The 17,970-nt window shown below is 45.0% G+C and overlaps 1 protein-coding gene across 1 annotated transcript in view; it reads left to right on the top strand.

Annotated features, from left to right (window-relative positions):
- nell2a (neural EGFL like 2a) overlaps nt 1–17,970 on the top strand; it is a 56,930-nt gene that overhangs the window by 25,550 nt on the left and 13,410 nt on the right. The window contains exons 13-15 of the mRNA XM_068739231.1: nt 4,509–4,634; nt 11,354–11,476; nt 12,356–12,451. Coding sequence (XP_068595332.1) covers nt 4,509–4,634; nt 11,354–11,476; nt 12,356–12,451 — 345 coding nt within the window. The remainder of the gene's footprint in view (nt 1–4,508; nt 4,635–11,353; nt 11,477–12,355; nt 12,452–17,970) is intronic.

Raw genomic sequence — 17,970 nt, 5'->3', positions numbered from 1 at the left:
TAATCAAGACAAACGAGAATTCACTGATTGTGGTTATCTTCAGGATTGGTCTCAGTAACTTCTGAGGACGCCTCACATTTGACACCTAATTCATTCAGCACAGTTTTAGCTCAAATCGCACGCTGCATGAAAGTCAGCAGCATCATCACTATCTGGCAGATGTTCTATGATTCCTGCAAATGAAATAGACCAATGGCAGCAAAATCAATACCGCCTCGGTGGAGGTTATCGATCAATATTATTCCACTGAATGTGAGAGAGTTTTGACAATTTGAGATGGAAGCTTAAATCATTACCAAGAGCCCTTTCATTTCATCTGACTTTTCCAGCTGCTTATCCAAAATATTGCTGGAGCGTATCTATCCCAGCTGGCTACGGGAGAGAGGCGGGGTACACCCTGGATGAGACGCCTATTCATCGCAGGGCCATCATTTCATTTATATAAGGCAATTGCCAGTAGCTTCTTATCTTAGCATAAAGACCGACAACACGGGGAAACGGCTAGCTGAGCGGTGTCTAACGGTGACACAGTCCAAGCTCCTCGTGCTAGCTTCTCTGGCCGTGAGAGATAATCCATTCAGGGAAATATATTGATCTCATAGTGATGTGATCGGCTCATACAATCCCAGTTACCACCCTCTAAATCTGAATTTGATCCACTGGCATTCCCCCGAAACCAAAAAAGTCATCCTGTCACATCCGCCGACGCCTTTCTCCACCCCACGAGGAACAAATGCGGACGACTATTTGCAGAGTGAGACATTGTTTGGCCAGCAGGAAGAGCTCTTTGTCTCTTTGCTCTGTCCCCTGACTGTTGTTATCTGCTCATGAGGGAAACGGCTTCTTTGGAGTACCCTTTAACATGCACTAATAATTATTTCCATGACTAAATGAGCTGGTTGTGGAAGGAATGGACAGATGAGGAAACTACAGAACAAAGAGATAACGGGAGAGAGTTAGGCTGTTGGTGTCACTGTGGAACGTCTGAAGGCAATTCCAGACTTATCACCTTGCACAGACTTTGCAAGGTGATAAGTCTGCAATGCAGTTGAGGCTATAAGCCTTTATTCCCTAGATGCGTGCATGTGGGACGATGTGGGTGAGCAGTAGGACGGATATTCTAACCTCCAACGACGCCGCAGGACTCGCCAAAAGCGTTGTGACATCACCGTATGTGTCGATATTTATAAACAAGTCGCATCACAGATTGTTTCAAGAATTTGGAATTGGAAGTCTACATTATTGATAGAGATTGAATATAATGAGAATAGGCTTCACAAGTGTCGGATCACACTCCTAAGTGACTGTTCCTGCAACCGGTTTCTCTTCTTTGCTGAGCTGCATGCTGGGCGGGCATGTGCCGCGCTGCGCTGTGTCCGTGTGTTAGCCACACTCTGACCAAGACGTGCTGGAGTTCTGTCTATTTGTACAATCTGGAGATTTCCATTGATATTGTTTCCATTGGGAAATTCCGTCTCTGCATAGGACCCATCCCTGAGAGCTCGAGGAACATATTGGGGTTCGGTATCTTCCTCACGGATACTTCAACAGATACCTGTTGAAGTATACCTGAACCACCAGCCCGCCAAGAGGTGAACAGTTCCAAAGAATAACTCTTGGGGAACCCTTTATGCCGTCGAACAGTGCCGCCAATGGTGGCCAAAAGTAATCTGTTGTACTTGTGACCACACCCTGCTGGATTTCCAGCGTGCCGCTGTTTAATTCATTGATAGAGCAATCAGAATAATTGCACAGGAGGCCGAGAAGTAGCTGTTGCCTGCTGTAATTCTTGTGTGAGTGCAGGAACTAAAGACCTCCCTCTTTGTGCAGAGACTTGTCTTTGTCTCAATAATGCAGGGTTACCCTTCCTCCACCTACAGTACACAACTATGATTGATGCAAACGGGGGACAGAAGAGCCATTTTCTTATCCATCCAACAAAGTGAAAAAGATTGACCCCGAGCAATAAAAGCCGCTGCAGAGCGTTGGCCGGTCGTATTTGCTTGGCACATCACGCATATCCATGTGACAGGCCAATCAAGAAAATGGAGCGCGTTAATGGGGATGGAAGTGATTGCTCTCCTCGCGTACGTGCCATCCCCCTCGTCATCTCACCTCCTAACATATTGTTTTAACAAGCGGCTCTGCTGTCTCGCCAGCCAGGATGGACGGCGTCTTGCAGTTAATCGCCTCTGAATCACAGCCATTCCAGGGATGGACAATCTGGAAGCAAAACATTTTTATTTCCACTCAAGGTTAACACTGTGATTGTGGACGGAGTGAATTTGTTCCTAGTTCCCTTATAATTTCTGTGCCATCTTTCTCTGTCTCCTCCTGTTCCAATGCCATCTATCTTTTGCTTCTGCTGTTGTTCCCTCTTTTCAACCCTTTCCATCACAGAGGTTCTTTCTCGTTTCCTCTTTCTATGTTTAATCCGCTACTTTTGCCTGTATTTTTCTGCCCACCTCCCTCTGTCCTTCACCCGTATCACCCAGACTGAATTGTTCATCCTCTCCCGGGCTTTCTCATCTCCCTTCTCATGTCTAGCTTTCCGGAATGTTTGTCGGAAACCCCGTCTTTGTCTTTCATTCATTTCCCATTTTCTTCCCATTTTCTCTATGTCCGTTTCTCTCTCTCTTCCAGCGTGGATAATTAAACCCAGTCACAACCAGGGTTTAATTATCCTCCATGCACGCAGGGAAGGACACATGCACCTCCGTAGGTGATCGACAAACACCCGGCTGCTTGCCTTCATTCATCCCTGAAACGTTGGAATAGCAGGGCAGCAAGTATTGATGAAAACTGTGAAAAGAAGACGATAAATGTGAATTTCCACCATTATAGGCAGGTGCTTATTTCCTAGTTTGTGGCTTGGTGGGCAGTGCAATACCCAAGGACATGCAAGCCAAGTGAATGCCAATGCCAGTCTATTGAAATTCAATTTGAAGCGCTCTTCACAAAAGCACGTGGCACGAAATGATACAAAGGAGTTCTACCCGATGCTGAATACAGTGAATGAATAATAAATTGTTAATGTCAAGGACTATGAAGCTTGCCTCTCAAAAAGGGCCTTCATTTGACCCGCGCTATCAACAGGAACACGTCCCGGGAGCATATTACACAGCCGGGTGTTTGCGCTTTGACTTTGTATTTGCATCAAATTGCATTTGGTTGCATCACGTTATCAAGATTATTTTGTTATTTACCCTAGCTGTGTGTGTGTGTGTGTGTGTGTGTGTGCATCTTGTGTTTGATGGTTTGGCATGCAGTTGAGAGGCCGGGAATAGCTGTTGCTATGGCTGCAACTAATACAGATCTAAATATGGAATCATGAGAGTGAAAATGAAATACTAAAGTCAGTCGAATGAATTATTGTGTTAAAGATACAGCAGCAGTTTTAATAGCAATGTGGGTAAACACCTGTAATATACAGTATATATATTTCAATATATATATATATATATATATATTTCATAGTTTGTTTGTTTGTTTTACTTTTTAAAACACTTTATCAGATTTATTGACTACCCCCTGAAAAAAGTTCCAGCATGCCTCTAATCAGTCAGAATATCCAAAAACACATTTATTTCCAATTATTCCAGGTCAGGAGACCTTGGAAATATCTTCTCTAGTCGCATAGTTTTCCCTCTACAGTATTTATTTCCAGGTTAAATGATTTAAGTACTTTAAGCACTCCCGTCGTGGAGAAAAACGGCTGAGCCAGTATGCAGAGAACTTTACATTGAATCGATTGAAAATCGAGTGATTCAACCTTAAGCACTTTAGCGCCCACCACTGCATTGTTGACCTCTGTCTACCTCTGATGAAGACAAATAGCCTTTTCCCACCGGTTGCAAAGAGACGTTTACGAACCTTCGGTAGCCAGAACTATATAGAATAACCAAACACAAGGTGGTTCTCTCAATAGAACCCCAACTCGGGTGATGTCACCAGAAAACTTCCATCTCCATTTTCAGATGCATTTATCGGTACTGATTTGTATGAAGTGATGAAAACCATTGATGTGTTACTGATGGATCTTAAAAGCAATCTTTGTGTTTTTTGTGGATTTTATTTTTGTGTTTAATTTGACGACGTCAGTCAAATGAAGGCCGGATTGTTTTTCCAGCAGTCACTCCATATTAATTGCATCTCATTCCTAATTAGACAATAATTAAAGCATCTTCCCATTTTCTCAGTTTCAGCAACTTATTCATCAACACAAACTTTGATAAGAAGACATTGTAAGGTATTGGTAAATTAAACCTTGTGTGATCAATTTTGATGAAGCTGTTGGAACATCACTCGGTTAAAGAGGTCATTAAAGGAGCTTGAGGTCTTTTGTATCAACGTGGAATTTGAAATGATTGTTTGATCTGCGGCACAAGAGGCAGAGTTTCGTATGTGATGGATTAGATGAAAAAGCGATCATTACATTTGCCCGTTCGGTTTAATAGCGATCCGTGTCTTACCCAGCTCGGACGCCTCTCCTCTATCCTCCTCCTCAGATATCGATGAGTGCGCTGAAGGGAAGCACTACTGCAGGGAGAACACCATGTGCGTTAACACCCCCGGCTCCTTCATGTGCATCTGCCACATGGGCTACATCAGGATCGATGACTATTCCTGCACAGGTGAGTTCCTGCGCTGACCTTTTGACAGGCCAAAATCAAATTAAGTAGGTAACGATTTTACCTTTGCTTCAAAAACATGGCTGGAGGGAGCAACAGTGTTTTGTCGAGGGTTGCTAGCAGCGTTGCTGTTCGGCATAAAGAGATTCAAGGGGAGGACAGCCTATATCTCCTCTGCAGCTTTCTCTGTGTAATGAAGAGCGTTTTTTTAGACCTACAGTAGGTTATAGGCAGTCACAAATGATTCGTTTGTAGCTTATGTCTCATTCTGGATGATGGCATTTGATTTAATTACGATGAGATCTGAAGCCAAGACAGGAACAGACTTTCAGAGGCGAGACAGCCAGACATTCAGATGTGATCAGTCAGACAGCAAGAGCAGGCAGTGGAATAGAAGAGCATGCTCGAGACCTCGCCGTAAACCCGAGTCATGCATCACACCACCCCGTTCTAGGTTCAACACGATGATCAGTGAAGCCTTCGCCCAGTGTTTGCTATTACCTCCGGCAAAGCGGGGGTTATGTCATCGCTGGTGTTCGTTTGTCCGTCCGTCCGTCTGTCTGTTAGCAAGATAACTCAAATATTTCTGGACTGATCTTGATGAAAATCTCAGGAAATGTTACCAGGAACAGATGATTACGTTTTGGTGATGATTCAGAAGAGATCCCGAATCCTTTGTCAAAACTTTACATTCAAGAATTACTCAGTCGTATTTAGTTTTAATGTGAATCTATAAACAAGTCTGTGAAATATTTGCAGCTGAGTTTTTGAAAGAGATTCTTGAAAGAGATAAATTAGATTCATGCCAGACATTCTTGGAAATGTCAAAGTGTCTTTGGACTCTCTGTCCGGTGTGTGTGTGCGTGGGTGTGTGTGTGTCTGAGTCTTCATCTGGTGTGTGAATGAGAAGGAGGAAGTCACTGAGAACCTGAGAAGCAGACAAACTGTGAGACCCATTTGTTCCTCATCAAACTTTAAATCACAAACCAAACCAATCGGCAAAAGATTGTGTCAAGGATTCGCGGAGCTGAATCTCCGGCGACCGCGGGAAAGGCGTTTTTTATATATCATAGTTTCTTCTCCCCCACATTTGTCATCTAATTCACATGTAATTGATCGATTGGCTGCATCAGAATGCGACAGCAGCATTTATCTGCTGAGCGATGGAGACACTGCCGAGCAAGCATTTTGTGGATGACTAAATAAGTCATTTTGAGGCATGAGAAATGAAACAGATTCGTGAGTAATAACGCGGCTGTGCTTTAGAAGAGAGCAACTGATAAATGAAAGATTAACGTCCCTTCTTTCATCAGAAAAGGAAAGTGTGTTCCTACCATTTTACCGAGTTCTACCGAGTTATTGGCCGTTGAAGAGAGGCAGATTTCAACATCAGAGTTGGCAGTCTAACAACTTTAGACGTGAATTTAGACTTGAACGGCACTCAAGGAGTTAATTGGATGGATTTTTTTTTTTACCTGAAGAAGTTCGGCGGCGTGTGGAGGCAGTGGATGCGGCAGAAAAAGGTGTCTATTCAGAGTTCAGGATTACACGTGGAGTAAGATCCATAAAACAAACCCGACTCTGTCATCCCTTCATTATGTGATGTTTCTGCCCGCCCCCCCCCCGCCCCCCGACTAGCATAGTCACCATATTCATCTGCAGTTGTTAGCGGCATTTCATTATGTGAAATGCTAAGTAGGTCCCTTTGTGCATCATCTCCGGAGTGAGGAAACACGCTGCTCGTTGTCAGTGTCAGTGATGACTCAGAGTGAAGCGGCTGAATGATGGCTGCACCACGGACTTCCCGCCGCGCCGCCGGAGTGTGAATCAAAGCTGCAGGATTCAACGATGCAAAGAACACATAGGGAAAATATTTCTGCCTCCAAGTGAGCCCCCGTACTGCCTCTATCCTCTCTTATCAATGGCATCAGGAATAAAGTGATCAGATTAGTCTTTGTGCGTCTCCGTGAACAGGCTCCAAGCGCGAGCGTACATTTATCGCTCATCTGTGATTTATGCAGAGAACCCCCCCCTCCTTCCTTACTTTGTCTTTTCTCTCAAATTATCTTCAGACAGCCGTGATTCCACTCGCCGTGTTTTCTCAAATCCTCCGAGCTTCGCATTTGATTGTTTTACTCGTTTGTCTGTTCTCCTTTGTGTCCTTCATGCCCAGATTCAAATGAAGATTAATACCCCCCCCCCCCCCTCCGGAACCCACTGAATTAAATTGCATCTCTGTAATTTATATATAGTTCCCCATTAAAATGCCTTCAAGTCTCCTTAGTGAAATACATATCTATGCGCTTCCTTATAAAAGTCAATTTGTGTGATTAAACCCGGGCTTATGCAGAGCCTTGATGTAATGACTTTTCCCTTGCTTTGGAAAAGTGACTGTTGTAATCTCCCCACTGAGTTATTGGACTATCAGCTCCAACACTATCAGAGAGAGCTTGATACGGAGCCCAATCACAGCTAAATGGGACTCACACATTTCAAATCTGCAACCAAATGCGCCTGTATTTACTTCCTGTTATTACTCCTCTACTTCTGATGATTCTGATCAACAGCGTTCGGGTGGAGGATTTGAAAATGAGATTTTAAGGGTGTGAGGCTCCAGCTCCAGCGACCAGGTGACGTCACCGAGCAATCAGAATATGACTAAACGGGACAAACAAACGGGCGCAGGCAGGCAATGTCTGAAAAATGTGTCGGCTGTTATTGATACCTTCAGGGTCCTTAAATAAAGAAATGGATGAACACTAGAGACTGAACCGGGGTGCTTCTGTTCCTCGTGTTGATGTGCTGAGTTTAATGTCACCTCTCTACTCCGGGTGACAGTAATTGACAATAAAATAGGAGGATGCTAATCGAGTAGCTGCAGGGATCTGTTGGGATTAATAGCAGTTAAACATCTGCTTCTGTTCGGAAAGAGTCAAAAGGGAGTGGAAGATTCCTCCGAAGAAGGATTACAGCTGTGGAAGGAGACATTAAGCCGCCGCCTTCGCGGTCCCTATTGACATTATATATTTACATGATCTTTATTCTTGATGGCTTCCACTAATTAATGAATCGTAAAACTCAGCAGAAACAATGTTGATAGCCTTACAGTGCCACGTGCATTTGCAGTGTTGTATGTCAAACGGTTTGCCGGTGAAAGAGGATTAAGTTGACTGTAGTTCATTTCATGGGTCAGAGTTTACGGGCATGATAGTGGATTAAAAGTCTGATCTGCAGATAAGCCTGGAGCAAACAGCATGGATCCCTGGGTATGCTTCTCCTCGGGGGGGTCAGCAAGCCTCAGATAGAAGTCTATATTTTACATCAAGACATCCTGCAGAGAGGCAGGTCGCAGGTTCAGATCCCAGTAAGTGGTAGACAGCAACATGTGGATTTCATGCACTTGTTTAAATGAAATGCCCTGACAGACCCAGGGTGAATTTATGTATGCATGTCTCTGTATAGCCAAAGGAAACAGCCCATTTCATCTGGCCCTTTGTCCTTTGTCTTGAAGGTCACAATCTTCTCTTTCGCCCCTCTGCTACCCTACGTACCAAAGGTGTTCCTTGCTCTGCGAGATTAGCTAATCCATGAAAGGTGGCAGATTAGCTGTGCTCTCCCTGAATGTTATCAAAGAATGCTGTCCTAAAGTGTGTGTGTGTGCGTGTGCGTGTGCGAGTGTGAGGCACGCATCCGTTTGTGTCTGAGATGTCTATGCAGGGGTGTGCATCCCCATTTTAATCCTGTGATAACCAGACCCCCCCACCCACCAAAGGCAGAGTAATGGAGGGAGAAGGGTAGAGAAAGATGGGCAGAGGCCAAATGTTCGATAACAACACAGAGCAGGAGATGACTTTGAGGGTTTGGCAGTTTGGGGAATTTGGATAAATAGCTTTTTGCCTCTTTTACTGTGAAATCCACACACTTTGTTTGAAAAGCAGAAATGCAGATGCGGCTGGACTGTCCCTCGCCGTGTCCTCACTGTGTGTGTGTGTGTGTGTGTGTGTGTTGAAATGTGCGTCTTCCAGCAGACAAACAAAATTACAAGATGGTCAGAAACACGAAGCTCTGTGGCGCTGCTCCAGAACTCCACGGGGGTACCTTCACCTCCCTCCTCCTCCTCGTCCTTTGCAGTCCCTCCCAGGTTCACAGAGCTTTCATAGTGAATGCTCGTCCTGCATCTGTGTGTGCTTCCGCTCTCTGTCTCAGACACAGTCGGCGGCTGCTTTACACCCGTTCACCCTCACACAGCGACATGGACATGATGAGCAAACTCATTTGGAAACATATCTTAGCATCTGAGGAGCCCCCAAAGAGAGAGCGACTATTGGACTTCCATCAATCGAACGGGCCGGGAAACTGGATCGGCTGAATGCGTCTAGACGTCCTCCTCGATCAGTTTTGAGGATTGTGAAATCAATTGTCAAAGTCTTTTTTTTTTCACTGCCATCAAAGCAGCCAACAAATCAAATCTGTTAAACCTTTTATTGCGGTAGGAGAACAATACGTTCTCCCTGTTTGTCTAGTAATGCATGGAAACTAAAATCAACCAGCTTAAGGAGCTTAAGATGGCAAATAATGCCCAGAGAATTCATTATGAGTACGATAAGACTATTTATAAAGACTTTAATTAAAAACTTTTTCTGAATTTCATCAACTGCAGTGATTCCTTATCCTTCCTTTATCCTTTATCTCACCCTTTCGCACAATCGTCGTTTTTTTTTTCTGCCATACGATACATCATAAGATAATACTCGATGCTGTGAGGAGATCAGCTTGAGCTCCGACCTCACTGAGGCAGGAGGTGGAGGGAGTCAAGCAGGAGGAGAAAAGGCCAGAATGGGAGAACTCCCTGGTGACAGATGTACATAATTGATTGTTTTTCTGTCTGCAGCCTGAGTGGCAGCATCCAGCCGGGAAATACCTGTCTCACACACACACACATTTAGTTGGTGATTCAGCTCAGAATCACTAACACTGAGTACAGTTGTGTAATAAGCCCGGGAAAAAAAATGCCTTATTCCATTTAATCTGTCCTGCAGTCATATCATTGATTTTATATGTCTTTGATCAGACTTGAATTCTGCACACCGGCAGATAGGTGTGTGTGTGTGTGTGTGTGTGTCCGTTATGCAGCAGAAGGAGCAGAGCAGCCCTTCAATCCATCTTGCGCATGCATTCAGACATACATCACAGCCTCGATGCAGAAACACATCACGCTGTCGCTTTCAATTTGGACGAGTCCACCGTCTGACCACGACACATAATGGACGGCTTGATGACAGGGAAATGATTGATGCAGCTCAGGCCTGCTGCAACAAGCATCCACATGTTCGATCCCGTCTTTCACTCCTCACAATGCAGTATTTCACTATTGCATGGATATAGAAAGCTCTTTGGTTAAGCTCTGGCAATAGAGGAGTGAGATACTTTTATTTCCCAAATGTTCATTAGAATAACTAGAAACAAACAAACTACTTTGCTTTTTCAAGCGTTTTTTTTTTTTTTTTTTTACCTTTCTAAAGACAGTCGTAGTCGGCTTTTCGTCCTTGCGGCAAACCTTTTAAAGTTCATTCTGCTCCGTGAACACGCGATGAAATGAGAGAAGAAGATAAAAGCTCACTGCCAAAATCATCATAGGATTTATACAAACTGAAGACAGAGAACCTTCCTGCTGCGTTTCTTCTTCTTCTTGCCTTCTTTTGGGGTCATGACGGGAAACAGAATAGTTAAACAATGTTTCCTGTACAGTTGTAGCGCTTGGTGAGGCAGCTCGCTTATCGCTTATCGCCAATACTCCTTATTATTCGCAGAGGGATAAAGATCTGCATTGGTTTTCAGGGTTAGATGAAGGCCTTGCTGTCACAGGTTGTGTCGGTTATAGGCCAGGAGTTCAAAGTAACGATGAATACATATTTAATTCAGGGGGAAAAGGGAGGGAATCTGAGGTGTAGCGAGCAGGGAGAGGAGAAAGCATAAGGAAAAACACCAAGGCAGCGCTGTGAAATGTGCATTAATATCCCTGCAGTGGAAAAGGGCTTAGTGATGTACGAGTAAATGTTTAGTCTTTTATCACCATCATGTGAGAGTTTCAATTGATTTGACAATTATTTTTTTTGCATCTCTGTTGGAGCAGGATCTACAGCTGAAAGCGTCAGCGGTGGCGGTGATGCAGCTGCTGGTGGCAGGATAAAAGTAGGACGTTATCGGGGTGTCTGGCCTAAGACCAGCTGTAAACTGGCTGAACATTAAGCTTTCAATCAGGAAAAAGCATCCAGATGAAGCAGCCGTCACAGACATCAAGTCGCGTTGTCCCTTATTTAGGCTGCATTATTCATCCGACATCAAAAGGATCGATGCAAAACGCTATTAGTTCGCTTTTTCTTTCAGGCACACGTCTCAATTTTGTTGTGGAGGAATCCGCGGGAACAGGAAACTCCAGAGGAAAAAAAAGCAGATTCCACGTGAAAGATCATGATTTGAGATAAAGAAAAGTCTCGTCCTCCAGCCGGTGGTTTGTCTTATTAGTCGACTCACAGCTGTCCAACTAACAAGTCGATCAATCTCTTTTTTTCTTAATGGAAAGTAAAATACATTTCCACCTGGATGCCATCATTCTTCGTATTTACAAAGACAATAAACATTTGCTTTTCTTCCCCCAATGCGTTACTTCCTCGATATTTGTAGTGATTTTGCGGAAATTGTCTCTCTTCTTTTGCCTTTAGAGCACGACGAGTGCCTCAGCGGGTTCCACAGCTGTGATGAGAACGCCTTGTGCTTCAACATGGTCGGCGGCCACAGCTGCTCCTGTAAGCCGGGCTACACCGGCAACGGGACGGTCTGCAAAGGTAAGCCGGCGGTGGGACGGATGCGGTGGGGAAACATTTGTCGGCATCTTCTCCTCGCTTCAGTTTGCTGATATGCAATTCGCCCCGAGTAACATATATCTATCTATGTTACATCATCGGGGGCATTTATAGACGTTAACACCATAAATAAACCGGATGTCTTTGTTACAACACTATTTATTGATTACTCACTGAGGAGCCTTATCTGGCCCACGCCTCACTTCGCCCTAAAGATTTGTGGAAATAAGTCATTTGGTTTTTGTGCAAGGAAGGCACGCAAACAAACCGACAAACAGATCAGTGGGTGGTGATAACCTCCTGGACCGACGCCCGAAAGGTCGATAATGTAAAATATCCCAATCAGAGATCCTCTAGGAGCGTAGATGAATGTTTCATTCATTATGACTGATCTTTGGAAGTTGCAACACCTTAAACAGTATCGTAGGTAATATTCTCAAAGGCACTTTTACCCTCTGTGCCTCTGTATTCGCCGCTCTATTTGTGATCTATGGTCTTACGAGAACACTGACCCAAACAATCCCTTGATAAATCTGCTTAAAGGGAAGCCCTCGTGCATGTTTGCATTATATCGATGCAGGTTTGTGCATGATTCCATTCTGTCAACATGAATGACTTGTCTGTGTTTTTTTTTTTTTTTTTACTAACAGCCCTTGCATGTGTAATGAATATTTTCAAATTAACCTTGGTGAGATCCATTAATCACACAAAATAATATCACGAGAGCCTGTAATGAATCACATCTCACCACATTAGCTCTTATTCTGTATGCAAATGCGTATGCTGGTGCGGGTCTAATTATGTAGCTAATGCTTGTTAATCTTAATGAGTAATAGTTCTCCTCTCCTGGTCGACCTGCAGCTATGTGTGACGGACTGTGCCAGAATGGAGGAGCCTGCGTCTCGCCTAACAACTGTGTTTGCCAGCAAGGGTTCACTGGGAAGAGATGCGAGACAGGTGAGAGAGAGCGTGCAGTCACGTCATTCCATCCTGACCTTCCTCCTCTGGATAGTAGAGAAGGGAGGGGGGGAACAGGAATATGGGGGGGGGGGGGGGGGGGGGGGCGTAAAACGAGTAGGCGCTTTGCTTTGTTCAGATCTAGCAGGAAAGGACAAACGAGAGACGACGGGGAGATTTACCGGAGAAAGGTACTTGAGATAAAAGTTTTTCCTCCGGTTATCTCGGAGCGTCCAGGATGTGTAAGAAAGCGGCAGCAGATTTTCCTCCTAAGATCTTCCTCTGCTTTGACCCGAACAAAACAGCCCATCTGTAGGCGCCAAGATGTTTCCGGCACTCGCAATCTGCCGTATCCACGGATGCAAGTGTGCGTTCCCTCAGTGCGCCCGACCGTGTGGGGTCTGTTCGCCACGGTGAATTATGGGCCTGTGCCTCTTTCAATGGGCCAGTGGAGGACTTGAACCGCCGTTGCAGCATAATGAGAATGACTCACGTTAATCAACGTGGCGTCTCTCCTTTAAGTTCCACGCCTCTTCCAAAATCACAAGTGCACAGCTTAAACGGGTATTAAGCCCGCGTGTGTTTACAGCAAAGGTCACATCCGTACTTGTTCTCTTACACATGGAAATATGTCAAACGCAATGCTGTGATAAGATTCCGGGCTTCGGATCCGATTCTCCGTGTCCCCCGCCCCCCCCCACCCCCGCAGCACTCGTGATTTAAGATAAGAGAGAGTACATTCCTAATGCTCTGCATGTCTCATCTGGAACAGCAACGCCTTTCTCATAACCCGTCTCAACCCTTTTTCTGAGTGTCCTTCAGGAGCAGCCGGTCATCTAGAAAGTGGAATCATGACAGCTCTGTGTGTGTGTGTGTGTGAACTTGCTCTGCTTGCTCATTGGCTCGGGTATTGATTGCATATAAAGGACCCTTTTTTGCGAGACCTCTCTTTTACTGCCTGTCTTAGAGTAAATTAATTTCCTCATGGTGCTGATCAAAGATGCTGAGGAAGGGTGTGTGTGTGTGTGTGTGCAAATGTGTTAACACACCAGACCATAATGACTTATCGTCCTCTCCGTCGTGCTGCAGAGAAGGTTCTGAGGACATCTCATTAATGGCGAGGTCTGGGCAATCACACATGCCATTTATCTCCAAGTGTTTATGATCCTGGCCTTCCTCTTTTGCTCTCCCTCCCTTGTCCTCTCTGTCTCTCATCCGTGTTGTGCATGTAAAAAAAAAAAACTGCAGGAAAGCACATCAAAGGAAGAATCTCGTACCGCAACTTAATCCAAGGGCATTCCATTCAGCACGTTGTGTCTCAAAAGACGTGATCTATGAGTGAATGTAAATCTTAGGAGGAAATGGCAATAAAGTAGTATTTTCATCTAATCAATGGCTATTCCCGTCCACGGACAAGGAAATGAATCTGCACAAAGCCGTTAGCTTTGGACTGCTTTGTGGATGTATCACGGTAGTGTTAATCACACATCCAGCTCTATGAATGCATGGTCACTGCCAGGAAGTCGTCAGTTTTACTTGCAACAGCTGTAAAGTAAAAGTAAAACTGGCGACTTCATACAGACATTCGTGTCTTCTTAATCACAGCATGGCAGGAATCGGGGGGCTGGATGCTTGCTGGATGCTTGCTGGATGCTTGCTGGCTCAGGGAACAGTTTGTCTTTAAGCTCCTCTCCTCGCCCTCATTATTGAGGCTGATTAGAACTCAAGTTTTCGGGGACGCAAACACAAACAAGAGCTCGCTTGCAGTCAGAGGCTTTTACACATCCCTCACGCCTCAGGCAACAAGACGTTTGTCACTGCGGCGTCTGCTGCAGCGCGCACGTACATGTCCCTCATCGGCGCCACGATCCTTCCCAATCGTTCCGAGTCAGGCGGTCGTCTTCTTTGTGTGTTGTTTTCTTTCTTGTGGTTTTATTTTCCAAGGCCATCGTCACAGCCCCGTGCTGCAGGGCTAAAACCTCCGGCACTGTGGAGAGCTTTCACCAGTCATCCAGTGTGTGTGTGTGCCTGTGCGTGTGTGTGTGTGTGTGTGTGTGTGTGTGTGTGTGAGTGTAGGCGGAGGTGTTGACAGGAGCTCCCAACAAGCCAAGTGTCTACAGGAGGAGCTCACACAAATGTATGGAAGTTAATGTACTGTTGGATATGCCGCTGTGTGTGTGTGTGTGAGTGGATGGGGAGGGGGGGTAAGTGATGGAGATGTACAGGGAGAGTGACAGATGAAAAATATGCGGAGGGAGATGAATGGGGGGGTGGGGGGGGTAACGACTGGGGGAGGGTTTGAGGAGGTGAAGTGGAAAGGAAGATACAGAGATGTCGGGAGAAACTGACAGATGCTGCAGTGGAGTGGGGAATGCAGGGGACGAGGGGGGACGAGGGGGGGGGGGGCGGGCTAGTGGGCTTCCTCTTCATTTGGATGCGGGTTGAGGCTGGTGGAGTTGGTGCTGCCAGAGGAGGAGAAGCAGAGCTGAGTGGATGAACATGAAAAAGCTTTCACTAAGTCTGGACCCCCCCCCCCAGAACCCTGTGAGCTTTTAGAGGCCTCCCCAGAGACGTCGCTGCAGCAGCAACCGACAGACTGTCACCAAATGGAAACGCTTTAAGGGCGTGCAGAAATGCACATTACATGCACGCATGTAACATGTTGCGTATTTACATCAGTGCACGCCCGAGTCCGCTTCTTTTACAATCTGCGTGTGACTGTTTGTCTGTGCGCCCAGCGGCTTGTCATTACCCTTCAGGGAGGACGGTGGGGAGGGAGGGAGGGAGGGAGGGGCACACAGTGTTGACAGTCAGCCACCGGCCAGTGGAGACATCTGACATGTCATGAATTATGCAGGAAACAGCTGCAGCAGGACACGCACGCTTCAGTCACGGATATAAATGCTGGCAGGGCCAGCCATGTAATGTGTGCCCTGAACACGCTACGGTTTCAATATGAACCCCCCCCCCGGGCTGCCCCTGTTCCTTCTGTGGCTCAGGCGATTTATACCTCCACCAAGGAGGGGATGTTTTCACTGCCGTTGGCTTGTCTGTCTGTCTGTCTGTCTGTCTGTCTGTCTGTCTGTCGCTTAGCAAGATAACTCAGAAAGATACGGGCGGATCTTGATGACATTATGAGGAGATGTTGGGAATGTTAACAGGAACAGATGATTAAACGTTGGTGATGATCCAGAAGAGATCCTGGATTATGGATCGCTTTGAATTTTTCGGTAACATTGCAGTCAATGGAGCTTCAAAATGTGTTCCTCAATATCTTTATATTGATGGAATTTGACACAGTCATGTAGGGTGGGGGGCCTCTAACTTGCCACCGCATTTCATCCAGATCGAATCCAGAATAAGAAAAATATAAAATTTTAACATTGAAAAACTCAATTTATGAATTGGAAAAAATGTTAAAAAAATATGCATCAACTCTGATTCACTTTTACTTTTCATGGTTGGTGTATAAAGAGACCAAGAACAATTTAAAACCTTTTGATGATGACCCAGATCAACATGTGGACGGTGTAAATCTAATTAGGAGAGGAATGAGCTGCTTGGAGGAGGTCTGTGCTATCTGAGTGCTATTCTGCTTTAATTTATTTTTTACAAAAACAAGCTACCCTACCTGTTAGGATGTTTCCTAGGTAGAGTTTATATTTCTGTTATGTTTATTAAGTGAAAAAAAAATTAAAATACTTGTTTCCAAACAGCAATATTGCAGTGCTGTCTGTGGACTCTTCAACCTCCCCGTAGTAAATAGTCAGTAAATAAGTAATAGTACATAAGTTAAAACAAATTACTTGAGCATGAATAAATAATTATTTCCATTAGCTTTGATTCATGCCACTCTGCAGGTGCATGTATTCATTTCAAGAGCGTCATGCTTATTATTATCCCAGTGACTAACTGACATAAACAAAACACAAACAGATGAAATACATCAAGTTGTGGCTCCATCTGAAAGACTTGAGAGTTTATTTAGAACATTTCTTTTTCTTTCTTTTCTTTTTTAATACTCCTCAAATGTAAAATGATTTTTAACCAGAGCTTCAGGATAATCTTGGCTTTAGGATGCTTTGAGGAAACGGGGCCCTGGACTGCAAAGAATTTTAAGGAACAGGCCTCCCCTACATGAAACAATTGAGAATGATATCTGTGAGCATCCCTTTCCGTCTGTGTGCTCATTGACTGGATTGTTGAACTGTTCCTAGGAGATGAATGATTTGCTATATCCTTTATTTTTTTTAGCTCATTATCTCCTCCTTCCGAGCCCCTCTGTGCTTGTTAGGGTGTTTGGCCACCAGTTAAAATGTTCTGTCACTGTGCTGCCAGCTCTGTAACTAATAGCCATCGCTGCTGTCCTCGGACGGCCCCTCGCTCGCTTCTTAGAGAGCATTTGATCCAATCCTGCGGATGAACACGTTTTCCTTTCATCTTTCAATCCATCTGCAGTCTCGTGTCCCCCCACGAGCGCTTTTAATCAGAATTATGCCGAGGCTATCTCAGCATCAACAATGTTCTTTTACGCAAACGGAGGGAGAAATAAAATATATTTTTGTTTGTTTGGTGTTAATGATGCAGTTCAGATTTGTGACTCCTACGCACTCCTTTAAGAGCACCGTCAGAGAGCCCTTGTGCAATACACCTACACTGCAAATTGATGTTTTATTTTTTAAGGAAAAACTCTCAATTCCTCAAGTTGGGATCATTTAGCAGCGTGACACCTCTTCCACAGGAATACTCTAAATAAGAGAACTGATCTAAAGAGATAAATATTCTGCTTATGTGGGTGAAACAGCAGCTTTTCCATAGAGTCACTCAAAAATAATTCACGTTTGAGTAGTAATTATTTTTCAGTCCTGCAACCTTTTGTGTGAGGATGAGTTGACTGTGAAGAAAAGTTACGTTTGAGGAAATGTGCAGAAAAAAGCTCATTTAGAAGCGAATAGAATAGATAAGAGGAGGCAGCAAGGAAAGTGGCGCTAAGAAAGGAAGTTCATTTTAATGAGATGTGAGGAAAAGTAGTTAATGAAGAGGAGCAGGAGGAGGACGGGCGGTCAGCCGGCGGGTCCGTGAGGAGAAGCAGCGAGGATGAGCGAGGAGGTAATGATGGCATGGTGACCAGAACCGGAGAGTCGAATGAGGTCAGACAAACAGACCACATTTACTGGCAGGCAGAGAGGACTAAACCAAAGAGGAGTCACATCCAGATCTCTCTGTCGGTTCCATCCGGGCTCAACAGTCGATCCGTTGCTGTTTAGACGGGGACCGCGGCGACTATTAAACAATCGCAGGCAAGGGAAAAAAAGGCAGCACGACCTTGTCAGAGCTGAAGTCTGCATGGGCACCGCCCACCCGCCGCTCCGGCACGGATAGCGAATATTTAAATACATATAAATTCTATCACTCCCCCTTGACAGTTCCCATGATGCATAGCTGCATCTCTTCCTCTCTCTCGCTCTCTCCCTCTCTCTGCGCCATGCTGTGCCCACAAGGCCCGGAGGGCTGTGGCT

This window comes from Brachionichthys hirsutus, chromosome 5 (assembly GCF_040956055.1).
Source record: "Brachionichthys hirsutus isolate HB-005 chromosome 5, CSIRO-AGI_Bhir_v1, whole genome shotgun sequence".
Lineage (NCBI taxonomy): Eukaryota > Metazoa > Chordata > Actinopteri > Lophiiformes > Brachionichthyidae > Brachionichthys > Brachionichthys hirsutus.
This window is presented reverse-complemented; position numbering and strand designations above follow the sequence as displayed.